Source organism: Malurus melanocephalus, unplaced genomic scaffold, assembly GCF_030028575.1.
Source record: "Malurus melanocephalus ecotype Western Australia unplaced genomic scaffold, MMel_1.1 scaffold_439, whole genome shotgun sequence".
Taxonomy (NCBI): domain Eukaryota; kingdom Metazoa; phylum Chordata; class Aves; order Passeriformes; family Maluridae; genus Malurus; species Malurus melanocephalus.
This window is the reverse complement of record NW_026623671.1, coordinates 133,530-147,233: the sequence shown is the minus strand read 5'-3', so window position 1 is coordinate 147,233 and position 13,704 is coordinate 133,530. Positions and strand designations below refer to the sequence as shown.

Genomic DNA, 13,704 nt, shown 5'->3' with positions numbered 1-13,704 from the left:
TTTCCCTTCTTTTTTTGCCAGGCAAGGTCAGCCAGTGTACCCAATCACGACAGGGGGTTTCCGCCACCCTTACCCAACAGCTCTGACCGTCAATGCTTCCATGTCAAGGTGAGTTCAAATACTGAGGTCCTAAATTAAGAGCAAATGTAGCTCCTCCTCCAGTTCTCTGGAGGAGAGCATTTCACCTAGGCAGCAGATTTCTGAAAGCACTTCAGTTAAACAAATCATCTTTAGCATTTTGGTGGGGCAGAGGAGGGGATGAGAGCCATCTTCCCAAGTCAGGAGAAGGTGGTGTCCTAATGATGTCACTGGGCCTCAGGAATTTGTTTAAGAGGGAGAGGAGGAGGAGTGAGAAGCCACCTTTAAAAGCCAAACTAAATGAAAGAGCTGGGAGAATGTAATGTTGAAAAAGCAAGGAGGGGAAGTCGTGATACCCTTGGCTTTCTCGGTGGCCACCAGCCGGAGCAGCGCTGTGTGCGTGGGAGGGAAGGCTCGGGAGGGAGGAGGACTGCTCTTCAGCACAGTTGGGAGGAAGGTTATTGTGCTGTGCTTTCCCCTCCCAAAGCTCCAAACACTGATAGTCAACATAAAAGGGCCTGCCTGACCCTCAAAAGCTTTAGAAGTATACATTTCTCCCCCTCCCTACCTCCAATTAATTCCATCTAATTTTCCAGGGGCTGCTAGTTTTATTTACAAACTGGTTGGCAGCACTATGTTTAAGTAATCACTAATTGCTCCTAATGATAGTTTTATTTTCTGTTCATCTGATTTTCAGCCTGGTTAATTAAATCGGTGGAAGTTTAGACTTTCCTGATGGGCTGAAACAGCTAATCCATTTTGATGATGGCACATAATTAAATTAGCATGCATTACATAGCAAGGTTCCACGTCTCTTCCCTGCTCTGTCCCTTCCTTTCCATCTCTTCAGCTTAATATGTGAACGTGGGTGCATAGATGATCTAAGGAGGAAAAGATTGGTGAGGGCTGGGGGGAAGCACACCTCACTGGGAAATGGAAACCTGTACCTAGAGCTCATGAATGAATGGGTGGAGAAATAGGGTGATGTGTGCTTTAGATAAGTAAACAAAAACCTAAAAATTACAAATTTACCCATGCTGGTCCAGCAAATAGAAAGACAACTGGAAAATCAACTTAAAAAAAATTGGTACTCCCAGCCCGGGGGAGAAAAAATACTGGGCTGGGGAGAGAACTGCAAATTTAAACAATGGTTCCCTCCCCCCATTTAATCTTTTTTAATATCTGTAAAAGACTTGCAGGCATGGTGTGAGGCAAAGTAGAGCTTGATTTAGTTTAATTATTATTAGAGAGGCTAGTCATTTGAGGGAGGGGGGAGATGTGGAAGGGGGGGGGGCTATATTCCCAAGATAGACTTTATGAAAGGTATCTAGTTAAAAAGAGTACACAGCAAATTAAATACATTATTGTGGTAATGGGACGACAGAAGTAGAGGTCTATTATACTTATGGCAGTTATAGGAAATGTAGGCTCCTTGCCCTGTTCTAGCACATCCTTTGATATTCATTCCATTCAGCAGCAGGGCCAGGACTTCTCAGAATTAAGTGATGGGTCATTATACTTTAAACACCATGGAGAAGCCTAGATTGGCAATTAAACAGCACTTGCTGACACTCGCTTGTGCCACCCTGTGACCCCCTTTAGATTGAGTTGTTGGAGCTCGGGGCCCTCAGCCTGCTAAATTGGTAGCAGGCACTTCTCCTGACGAGGGCTGGCTCTGAAATCTGCCGGCTTCAAAGGGAGCAAGATCATGTATAAACCATAATGTGGGTGCACCGTGGCTCAAAAAATAAGGCAGGAATAGATGAAATGTTACAAGTGCAAGGGGAAAATGAGAGAATAATGACAAATCTAATGCAACTCAAAGCAGAATTGTTGCACAGAAAAATGCATCCCACTGCTTGTGCATAAAATCAAGGCAGGCAGATGACATCCAGTTAACAGAAACATGTCAACAGTGAAGTAAAGTGAGAGTGAGTAAGAGAGAAGCCCCTGAGACAGCCAGGAACAAAAAATTAGTTGTCCTTAACAAGTTAAGACTCATCATTATATTCTGGCTTGGAGCCATAAAAGGAGACAGTGGTGTATAATGAGCTGCTTAGAATTTTTAGGGTGTTTATTGCAATTCATGGAATACTTGTCTAGAGAAAAAAAAAAAAAAATCTGGTGAATGTCTCAGGCGAAGGTGAGGGGTGTGCATACACACAGGGAGCCTTTCTTTTTGTCTCTGACAGGAGCCCGTGCGCGCGCACACGCTCAGGCACACGTGCAGGGCATGAATAGATTTAAGATGTTTACCCTTTGTTTCAGCCCAGAAACTTCTCCCCTGGTTTCCCCTAGATGAGAACACCCTCTGGGCAAGCTGTGCTCTCATACCTGGTTCCAGGGATGTTTTCCAGCATCAGCCAGGGCTCAGCTGTGGGGCAGCCCCTGTCCGAGTGTCCGSTGTGGTTGGGAGATGCCCAGCAGTGCCTTGGGCAACAGCCCTGCTACAAACCTTTGCTGTRCTGGCTCTGCCCCCACAATGAAGCCAGGGTAGACACCAAACCTCACCCCTCCATCCACTGTTTCCCTTTTCCTTCTTTTAAAAGTAGTTCCCATCTTTGCCTGCGTTATGGTATAGATCTTTGGAGCCTATAGTGCTTCCCAACCTTAATTACCGTTCATTAGTTCGAGTGTGCTTATGAATAGTTTATAAAAGGTTAATGGGTGACTAATAGTGATTTTTCATAAATGGTTTAGACTATTAAGGTAGTGTCTTCAGGTTGTTTTAACCATTTTCAACTCTGTTGCTGCTGGTAGCATGGCCACACTCTCACTGCATGCTTGCAGCGTGCCTGTAACATCTCTTGATCCTTCATTACCCATCTGTAATATGCCTTTAAGGTGAAATGAGACAGGGCTGACTGAGTGATGGGCAAACAGTGGACCCACTATGAAAAAACAACTGCTGCGAGARGAAATCAGGAAATAATTTAGCAGAATTACACCAGACAAACACTGCACAGCAGTTAAGTGGTGGCAGTGGAAAATACCTTCTGTAATTGAAATTTCAGGGGAAATTCACTTTTGCTGAATGTAATTACTGAAGTTGGAGTGCAGCCAGGAAGTTAAAAATTAACACTCTTCCCCTGCTCATATTGCCATGTGAGTGGCTGTCTACATGGAAATGAGCAGGCACTCAGATTTTGGGCTGGGCCCTCACGCAGCCCACGGAAGTCTGTGGAATTGTGAGAGCAACTTTAGGTTCTGGAGCATGTTTTTATAGCCCTAAACGTAGGAAGGGGTGTGTAAGCCCAACAGGCAGCCTTGTGAATTGGAGAGATTCAGTATGAAAGACTGAATGGTCACTGATAATGAGCACACCACTCACTTCCTCCTGAAAACTGCAACCCTGAAAATAACTATTGAGCTGTAACTGCTTGTTGATGAAGGCTGCTGTCTTTGGAGTTTAGAGCCCAGTGAGTAAAATATCCCAGCTGAGGTCAGGGGAGGCTTTGCCATCCTTCAGGCTTGCACACAACACGTGCATGTTGTGCTCTGCACCCAGGTTTTCTCCTTGCTAATACATGCTCTCTGTGCTTCCCCCCGAGCCCTCATGTCAGAGCAGCACAGTTCTTCCTGCCTGCTCTCTGAAGGAAGACTTTCATCTCCATCTCCATCCTTCACTGTCCCTTTGGCTCTGGCCTAGCCAGCCCCAGCAGCACAGTCCTCTCTGGAATGCAGGGTTTTGCCAGTCACTGGATAGGATGTGTGCCAACTTTTTATCACTGTGCTTAGACTGCCTTCAGTGAGGTCCATTTTTTGCCATCGGTTTTATTTTTGCCCACGTTTTGTAAGTGATTTTTAAAATAAAACAACTGATACYGTCAGTTTTTATTTGCATTGTACTGTGTCTGAAGGTCCCAGGCACTGTGTGAACAAATTTTAGATATGTCCAATCAAAATACATACACATGGAAATAAAGACAGAACAGGAAAAAATGATGCAAAGGCCCAGTTTGTGTCTTGCTGATGGTGGGCAGTTCTGTGGCAGAACTGGGACACGGATGTCAGTCTCCTTTGCAACCTCGACATTTTCTTCTGTTCTGACCTACCATGAGCCAAAGTATATCCTCAAATGTGTGCTTCTCTCCCAGCTACTTTTGTCAGAGAGTGGGAAGGCACTTGGACAGCCCACTTGGAGATTTGTGTCCGTGAGTCTTTAGCAGAARTAGGAATGACCATTTTGCTGCCCATTCTCCTCTTCCCTTGTCATCCCACCTTCCTGCCTCTCTTCTCTCCATGCCTTTGTTYGTGAAGAGCTGCAATTCTCTACAGTTTGAACAAGTTCACATTCTCCCTGTCAGTCCTTGCTCTTCCCACCACTGCCTTCAAAGCCCAAATCCTTCTGTCTAATCCCCCTGAGTACTGCCAGCTGATGGACAAAGGTCCTCAGAGCTTGTAGTGGACAGTGCTCTTGCTCATGAAAGTACTTCTATGTCATCTTGAGAATGCAGGGAATGTCCAGGCACTCACAGGGGGTGGGGTTGAGCTCAATATTGGAATTTWTAAGAGGGRAGAAAAAAAGATAAACCCACTATATTTCTGATGCTTATGCACAGTGATATCCATGGTATATCATCCCATTTTAAATCCTGTTGGATAGAAAAAAATCTTTTTCTATGCTGATGATAGAAGAAATTATTTATCCCATTGAGTGTTCCATAATCTTGGGTTATTTTGTGTGGACCAGATGGTTCAAAGTCTGGGATGAGAGTAGGGATTTGCAGATAGAAAAGCCCTTGTCATTTCCCAGGTTACTTTAGTTTTGGCATTTTGAGGAAAGTTACTTCAGAAACATATTTTTAGGCTTGATCCCATTGCCAGGGAACCTGTTGATTTCAGGGAGGGTTTTCTGAGGGAAAGGCAGTCAGTCATACCATGCTTTCCTTATTCACTGCAAAACCTTTCTGAGACTGTTGGGAAATAATGATATAAATCAATCCTGCTTTTGAAAAGTTTTTTTCATTTCTGTTAAAATGTAAAAAGTCTGAATAATTGTGCCATGTTTGTGCTGTGATCCCAGCCAAGCAATTGGATTCATGCAGAAGGATTGTGCATCCCTCTGAATCCATTTGCAGGACCGGGATCTGTCCGTGTATATGACCATAAACCATAAAGCTGGCAACATTTTTTTCTCTTTAGAAAGGCTAGACTGTTCCTTTGCATGAATTTAAGCCTTTCTAGGTTACTTTAATGGATCAGAAATTCCACAGTCTTCCACTTTCTGTTAAAGCAATGTGGYTCAGAGATTTATTAGACACAAATAAATATTTTCTTCAGCTCCATCAACAAAATGTAGCTAATGAGGCGTCTATAAGTATTATCAAAAATGCATCTAGAATGTGTTGGCATTAATATTTTATTTTGCTGTCAATATAGAATAAAAGATGTCATCCTAAATTCACAACATGATTCAAAACTATAAAAATTGATTCCTTGTTTGCCACACATAATTTCTTAGCAAAGAAATGGACTGGTGGATTTTGTTTCAGGTAGCTGAAATTCCATCTTTATACAAGTCCATCCAGTTGAATTCKCCTTTTGTTAAAGATGTTAAAAATCATGATGTCTCATGTCAGTAATGATAATGAAGGGGAAGATTGGCTTTAATGACATTAGAAGAGTCATTATGTTTAATTTATTGCTAATTAATGCTGCCAGCTTTCATATGCTTTGTCTAGCTGTCATGTGCTTGTTATATGCCAGTTTTTTTGGTTTTTTTTGTTGTAATGTGTGTACACATCCCTCCCCATTCATTCATTTTTATTCTGACGATTTACACAGCTTTCTCTCCTCTAGGTTTCCTCCACACATGGTCCCGCCACACCATAGTTTACACACAACTGGAATTCCTCATCCGGCCATAGTCACACCAACAGTCAAACAGGAATCTTCCCAGAGCGACGTCGGCTCACTCCACAGCTCGTAAGTTGTTGCTTCCCCTGTCTTCTYTTTAGAATCCTCAAAGCATCACCTRTGTGTGTKTGGCTTGTAAAGAGGCTTGGGTTTTTGATGTTTTTGCTGGGAAATATTTCAATTTTTTTTTCTGTTATAATTGATTTGAATGTGGTTTAGCTGCCAAAGTGTGTCACAATGATGGTAGCAGTCTTTCAGTCATTCTATGACATAGGCAAGGAGTTGTTAATTTCACCTGTTTTAACGAGGAAGTGGAATTTTCTTGATCAAGATTCAAGTTTCTTGACCAGTTTCTCTATTACTCAGCGCCCAGTTTGAAACCTTGAGATAACAGATGCACCACAGGAGACAAAAAGTAGAGCATAAATGGCTTCTTCAAAGCTGCAGAGAACTGGTATCAAGTTTAGGTTTGAACTGGTGAGAGCCCATTGATGATGGGCTGTAATTATTTCCTCCACTGTCATGCTCCAGCTCTCCACCAGAGCCCATTTTTSTGGATGCCCATGTCCTTCCAAGGTTCTTGTAGGGGCTGAGAGGGTACTTGGTGATGTTGCATAAACATGAGATGAGTTTTCTTATGATGCTCTTACAGCAGCCAGGGTGAAGGCTCTAGAGAGCCTTCTGGTCCTCTTCCTGAGATTGCTGAGTATTAGTGCTAGAGAGATTGAGGGGATTGATTTAATAAACTCACAAGGCRTTCTCACTGTGAGGTCTCTGTCTGTTGTATCTTTACCCTTCAGAAAACATCAGGACTCCAAAAAAGAAGAAGAGAAAAAGAAGCCACACATAAAGAAACCTCTTAATGCATTTATGTTGTATATGAAGGAAATGAGAGCAAAAGTTGTAGCAGAATGCACATTGAAAGAGAGCGCAGCCATCAACCAAATCCTCGGTCGAAGGGTAGGTAACAAGGGACAAGCACAAGCAGGGCCTGAAACCTGGTAGGRTTTACATCTTCTGAATCCCTGTGTTTTTCTGCTATTGTAAAAAAGAATAGGGGAATTACTAAACCAAAGGCCTTGGTTTTGTKTTTAGATCTCGGAGACTCTTCTTGCCAATGGGGTCATTCATGGGGAAGAGGAGGAGTTAATTAATAGCAGTCTTATTTCAGTGTTACTTCCATGAGTAGGAGATGAAAAAAATCATATATTTTTGTTTTGGCCCAAGATAATCAGAAAAGTAAATGGGAAATGGAAAAATGGAAAAACCTTTGAGTGCAGTACTAGTATCAGCATCTGTGAGAGACAGAAGGTGGGAGGGAGTTGCAGTGAGGGAGACCACCTCCAAAGCTGTGACTGAGTTCTGGCTCAGGAGGAGCAGTTCAGCTTCTGGACCATCTCCCCTGCTGTTTGTTTTTGTTTAGATTCCTTAATTCCTCTCTCTCAACAGGAGACAAAGGGGTTGAGTGCATGTAAATGATTAGTTGTGGTTCAGTTGATTTAACTGCTGTTATGATCTGGAGTTATAAATAAAATACCAATGTCAGCATGCCAGATCATCTGGTTTTATCTCTTTTTTTTTATGAAAATCGACTCTAACTGTATTTATATAAATAAATAATACACTTTGCTGTTAATGTGCTTGAAGAAACYCCAACCACTAGTGCTTTTTATTTTGTCTTTTTGTCTTTTCCCCACCYCAGTGGCATGCGCTATCCAGAGAAGAACAAGCGAAATACTATGAACTAGCGAGGAAGGAGCGACAGCTTCACATGCAGCTGTACCCAGGCTGGTCTGCACGGGATAACTATGTAGGTTCCTATGCAGCTGGAAACTTTTTTAGTAGTAGAGCTTGTAGAAATGTCTGTGTGCCCTGCTGAGCTGCGACCACACATTGCACACAAGCACTGCGTGGAAAGCCTCAGGATCCCAATCTGGTGACAACGGGCGATACCAAAACTACTGGGGGTAATTCCCATTCCTCCACTTGGGGTCTAGTAAGGGGTTAGAACTGAGGGATGACAGCAGAGCACTGTGGAGAGTCTTGCCTTCACTTTTACCAGCATCTGGAAATGCTGTTTGGCTTCCTGGTCATTTTGGATTTCACTTTTTAAAACAAAATTTAAAATCTCCCTAATGTGGCTCTTCGCCTTTCCACCAAAAGAGACAAATTATTAGTGTCTTGTGCTTATCTGTGTGAGAGTATAGTGGAAAGTGGAAGACTGACTTATCCTAGCTTCAGAGAAGGACTGGCAAAACCAAAAGCATTATATATTTGGAAGTCTTACTCTCAAGTGGGATTAAATGAATTATTCAATGCCCTGCAGTTGTATATTTTGTTTATGTTTTCTTTTTCATGCCCATATTACCTTTTTTTCCCCTCTACCCTCCTCATTTTTTAAAAAGTGTATTGGAATTTGTGGTCAGTTTGTGTATTGTTTTTAAGATTGATTTCTCCCTGCAYGATTCAGAAAGCCTGGTTTTGAGCTAAAAGTGGTGAAGTTTTCTGTCTGTTAAAAAGCATAAGGCCAGCTTTATAACCCCTAGCTCCTTCCATGAAGGGTAAGCAGTGCAGATGGTAATAAGTATTTGCAAGCCTAAGCCCATAAATTCTTGACAGATTTGTGGATTGGTGGGAKCTCTAAACCCTTTTTTAATAGGATTATAGCAGCATCTTGATTTTTTTTTTAAAAGTTAAATAAAAATCACGTAAAACTCCCAAGGTCTCTAACTCTGTAATAAACCCTGCTCCCTGCCTTCTAGTCAGGCTTCCCTGCAGGTTTGGGGACCAACAGCTCTGAGACTGACGTCAGTTTTGTCTAGAGATACATATTACGGTTTTGTTGAAGTCTGTCTCTTCCATCCCCATCATCACTGCCTGTTTTACCATAAATATCCAATTTTGCCATATATGACAATACTTGCCTCTGTGAATCTGCATTTTTACATGTCTGGGTGAGAGGAAGCCAGTTCAGAGTCTGYAGCAAGGCCAGGAGCAGCAGCAGCATCTCTCTTTGCTCTTTTCCCRTTTCAGTGGTGGACARTACACATGCTCACTTATTTAGTAAYATGTACTTAAGGCCATTTTTCCAAATCCTTCTGTTTTCTTGATCATCTTTTCTTTCCACTGGGCTCAGCTCTCCCTCCTTGGTCATTGCAGGTGTAGCCCTATGTGTTCAATTGTCCTTCCAGTTCAGAATATTCTTGATCCTGTGCTCCTCAGAGGAGACCTTTTTAAGCCTGATGAGGCACAGCTTTTCCTTTCCTTTTCAGCACAGTGTGGCCTGAGGCTCAGACCTCAGCTCCAGGTAGTTCCTCAGCACTGTGCAGTGTCTTCTTGGGTGTTCAAAAGGGAGTGCGGGCTCGACTGAGGTTTCGGGAGCGCTCGTTCYGCGCAGTGACTGTGCCACCGACAGATGGGCATGTACAAAGCCTCAGTGTTTAGGACCTTTTACTTTTGTCCTCACTGTGTGAACACTGAGAAACCCTTTCTTCTCAAGCTAAAAAGGACAGGATGAGAAAGCCGGTGCTTTCCCAGCGGCTTGATGCTGTACCCCCAAGTGACCTTCAGGGGGAACCTTCCTGCCTGAGGAGAGCGTGGTACCTTTGCATCACCCGCAGGATTTATTTATGTCTCCTCTCCTGGTCCATTCACAGCTCTCCTGAGTGCCCCTCCTCCCTCAGCCGTTTGTAGGGTCTCGAGCCTTTCACACGTCAGGCAGGGGAGCGACTTTGGGCTGCTTGAAGTGGTTAAATTGTTAAGCACCTCACATCGGGCTCAAGGATAAGGCCAGCTCTAGCCCAAGCCTTCAGAGACAGCAGCAGTGCGTTCAGGAAATGCAGCTTTCAGCCTCGTGGCTTGTTGGTGTCACAAGGCACACTGGCTCTTCCTGAGATCTAAGATGTTCTGCAGTGCTGAGTGCTGGACTCAGAATTATGTAAGGGTCTAGTCACCTCGCCTGCTGCTTATCTGGGATATTAGTACCAAAGAACTCTGCAGTCCTATCAAAATTCTTCTTAGTTTGGCTCTGGAGAGGGAGCTGCCAAAATTGTTAGCAAGTATTTACATCCATATTTRCTTGCAGMATCTAAATTAGTATAGTAGGRTGACAGATAACGTTACAGTCTGCTYAAATCTYRGGAGGACAATCTGAGGCAAAGACAAAACTGTGTTTTTTGCAGAGCATTGGAAAAACTGCTGCCACAGTTCCTTCCTTAAGTCCATATATTAATTTAGTTATATAATCAAATATCCTCTTATAGCACAGAAATTGAACAAGCCAACGAGATGATTCTTCTCCCTGTTTCCTTTGAAAAGGGAATGAAGTTGATGGGACCTCTGTCCATTCTTTGTTAGGAACAGTTTTAAAAGCTTGTGTTGAAAAAGAACAAGAAATTCCTGGTCCCTGGCTGACATTCCTGCATATCATAGCTGTTTTTAACAGATTGCTCCCTAAAGGCATTACAGTACTTTAATACCTGGTTTGAAGAGCTTGTGAAGGGCAGGTGATTCCTGACTGTTGTGGAATCCAATCAACACTGGACAGCCAGTGTTGTGGCTGGCCCTTGAGTGAAGAAGTTATAAGGTCTCAAATTGAAATAGCCCTCGAATTCCCAAATGTACTGCAAAATTCAAGCAAATTTGCCACAGATGCCATCTGTTAATTATGCAAGTGGACTCCTTGAGATTAAAAATCAGGCTTATGATCTTGAGGCAGTTGTCTGCTTTCGGTTACATTGTTGAAAGCTGGAAAAAATTCACCGACTTTCACAGAGTTACCATGAATTGAGATCAATATAGATGGAGCAGAGTCTGAGCCTCTTGCATCTTTATGCGAAATGTGGATTTCAAAATACTGTGGTTTTCCCTATTCTGTTCTCAAGGAGCTTTAAGGGCARTGCTTGTCTGCCTGTCATGTTAGACTGATGGCTGCTCAATGACATTGACAACTTCCATATCCCAAAAAATTTCCTTAGAGGTGTCGGAGATGATTTGTCATCAACATCCAGGCTACAATTTGTGCATGTTGCTTAATGTTCCTTTAAGATGGACAGTGCACAGAGTGCACAGAGTGCACAGAGCTTTTTCCATGCCCAGAAGGATCTCATAAACCTGAAACAGCCTGGACAACAGGATGGCAGTTTACAACCCTGAGCAAGCAAGGGGGAATGAGTACAGAAGCCCCATGTCACAAGGCCAGCTTTGTGGAGAGGAAAAGGACAGCAGCAAATCAATATTCTACATTTTGGGGGAGTTTTTAACTAGTGCATTCCAGGAAATCTGTAATAGCAAGCATCCCAAGTGTGGCTGTGTCATGTTGAAGCCCACCTTAACCCTGTATCTGGGATCCATCTACTGACAAAGATGTCCACAGTGTGGGAGAACCTCTTGGCTTTCCCAGATACATCCAGCCCATCAGAGGGGCTGTGAGATTCCCTCTTCCAAGATATATTTGTTGCCCCTTGACCACAAGGGACTGCTGTTCTGAGGTCTTCTCAACAGCTGCTCTTGCCACCATATCTTCCAAAGCCAGGATCTCATGTGCTGTTCACAGCTGACATGGCTGGCCCAGAAGCTGTTGCTTTTAGCATCTGGGGAGCTGTGAAAATGAAATTGCTCTGTCACCTGCACTGGCCTTGTTGTACTGCTTTGCAAACCCTGTACCTTACTGTTAGAGGAATTTTCTTGGAAAAAGAGGTTTTCTCTTTCAAGCTCTGCTTATTCCTTTATATTTTTTCCATTGGAAAGCAATTACTGTGTTTCCACAGAAGTTGGGCTCCCAGTTGTCCTCTCCCACACTGTTGGAGAGAAACAAAAAGGGCTTTTCCCCCTCCAGTCAAAAACGGCAGCAAATTTCATCATCTTGTGGTACAGTGTTTGGGAAAGGCATAGAGTTCAGCAAAATATTAGTTTTTTTCCTTGTGATAGAGGCTAAATGTGRGAAGGGTCTTGGCTATGTCTGGATTTTTTTTTTTCTTGTCCTGGCATTGCTTTCTAGGTTGCCAGTGGAACTACAGGTTAGGATTTGCTCATTACTGTGGCTTCYTCTTCTGCTTGAAAGCTTGGGTTTTGGTGCTGAGGAACTCCAGGGGCTCAGTCTCACCTCACTCCCCTTCCCTGCCCCACCAATGATTTTGGAAACTGCTGCAATGCAGGGGCATAGACATGTCAAATGTTTTTGTCTTCATGATGATGGTAGCTCAAAAGCAGCATCTTGGGGTCKTTCTGCCCCCTCCCCAGCTGCCCATGGCTTTGGTGGGTGTTAGCACTGGGGGGGCTGCAGTGAGACTGTCTGAAAAGTCCCAGGGGGGGCAAACTGAGTCAATCCCAGGATGCAGCATCTCCTTGAGTCCCCCCAAACTTCCCTGCACCGAGGGTGAGCCAGTGTCATACTCTGGTGTCACCCCTTGGGAGCTTCCCGCTCACTGCTCGGTGCCCTCTTGCAAGGACACTTGTTTTAGGTGAGGGTTTTTTTTTTAATCCTTCTCGTTTGTGTATATTTTCTGCAGGGAAAGAAGAAGAAGAGGAAAAGGGATAAGCAGCCAGGAGAGACCAACGGTAAGTAAAAACAAGTCTAAACCTCTTGCTTAGTGGAAGCGTGGCAATCCTGGTGTGACCCTTGTAGGTACGGGGGAGGTGGGCACAGGTCTCCTGGCCTCAGGGGAGCCGGTCCCTATGCTAGACAGCTTTTTTTTTTTTTTAAAAAGCACTCCAATTATTCACGCGTTCCCGCCCTTCTAAAACTAGTAACCGAGCCATTGCATGTCCCAGCCTGGCGTGGCAGTCGCTGAGCTGCTCCCTGGTTCCCGCAGAGCCGTAGCTGTAATCCTGTGCCGCGGTTGGCGCTTCCTCGGCCATCCCCGAGCGCGGGTGGGCGTGCCTGTGTGCGTGTGTGCCGGTAATTCGGGCTGGCCCTGGATGTCCTGATGCATGCCTTACAGTGGTAAATCGCACCCATTTTAAATTAAGGAGGTTTGCCATTCTGTATAGGAAATTAGAAATACTGCATAGGCAATCTCATAGTCGATCTCGAGGAAGCCCTAACTTAGTTTTTTTGAAGCCTTTGTATAATTTGTTCTTTTTTTTCAGAACACAGCGAATGTTTCCTAAATCCTTGCCTTTCACTTCCTCCGATTACAGGTGCTAACGTCATTTTGAGTCATTTAAAATAGTTTATAAACTGCTTTTTAATTTTTTTTTTCCTGCCATTATAGATTTTAACATTAAACACTTATGACATTAAGAAAAAAATACCATCCACACGTTTTGATAGTATTTATTATCTATATATCTTTATATCTATTATGTTTGATAGTATTTTTTAATTTTGTTTTTTTGTTTTTGTAACAATTGCTATTAAAACAGTAATACAGTAAAAATAACGCAAGAGTTGTACTAACTGTGCAAATTGAATATGCAGTATTTCTTTAAAGAGACTGATAAAGAATGGAAGCAAGTCAGTAATGAACCTCCTTAATCTAATGGCATTTTTCATGGCTCCCACTAAGTCTTCTCACATTAGCATGCATACGCATTTTTTTGTTATTATTTTAGTTTTGGATCTTTTTTTTTTCCTTTCTGCTCAAGCCTATTCATTGCAATTCACTAGCCGTACTAACTCAGCACCTTGCCATGCTTTACGTTTTATTTTCTGGCTGATACTAACACACTCATTCCGCAATCTGCTTATTCTTATCCATTCTTTTAAATACGAATTAATGAAAACAAGTAAATTGAATGTTATTCCAAAAGCTGCATTATCCCAGG

At 43.1% G+C, this 13,704-nt stretch overlaps 1 protein-coding gene across 13 annotated transcripts in view; it reads left to right on the top strand.

The window, feature by feature from the left end:
- TCF7L2 (transcription factor 7 like 2) overlaps nucleotides 1–13,704 on the top strand; it is a 167,770-nt gene that overhangs the window by 147,363 nt on the left and 6,703 nt on the right. For 4 of the 13 annotated variants that reach the window (XM_057380170.1, XM_057380169.1, XM_057380171.1 and 1 more), the window contains 5 exons: nucleotides 22–108; nucleotides 5,866–6,006; nucleotides 6,738–6,897; nucleotides 7,640–7,747; nucleotides 12,447–12,495. In XM_057380170.1, coding sequence (XP_057236153.1) covers nucleotides 22–108; nucleotides 5,866–6,006; nucleotides 6,738–6,897; nucleotides 7,640–7,747; nucleotides 12,447–12,495 — 545 coding nt within the window. Of the gene's footprint in view, nucleotides 1–21; nucleotides 109–5,865; nucleotides 6,007–6,737; nucleotides 6,898–7,639; nucleotides 7,748–12,446; nucleotides 12,496–13,026; nucleotides 13,078–13,704 lie in introns of all 13 variants that reach the window. The other 9 variants (XM_057380173.1, XM_057380172.1, XM_057380176.1 and 6 more) reach the window with 3 other exon arrangements.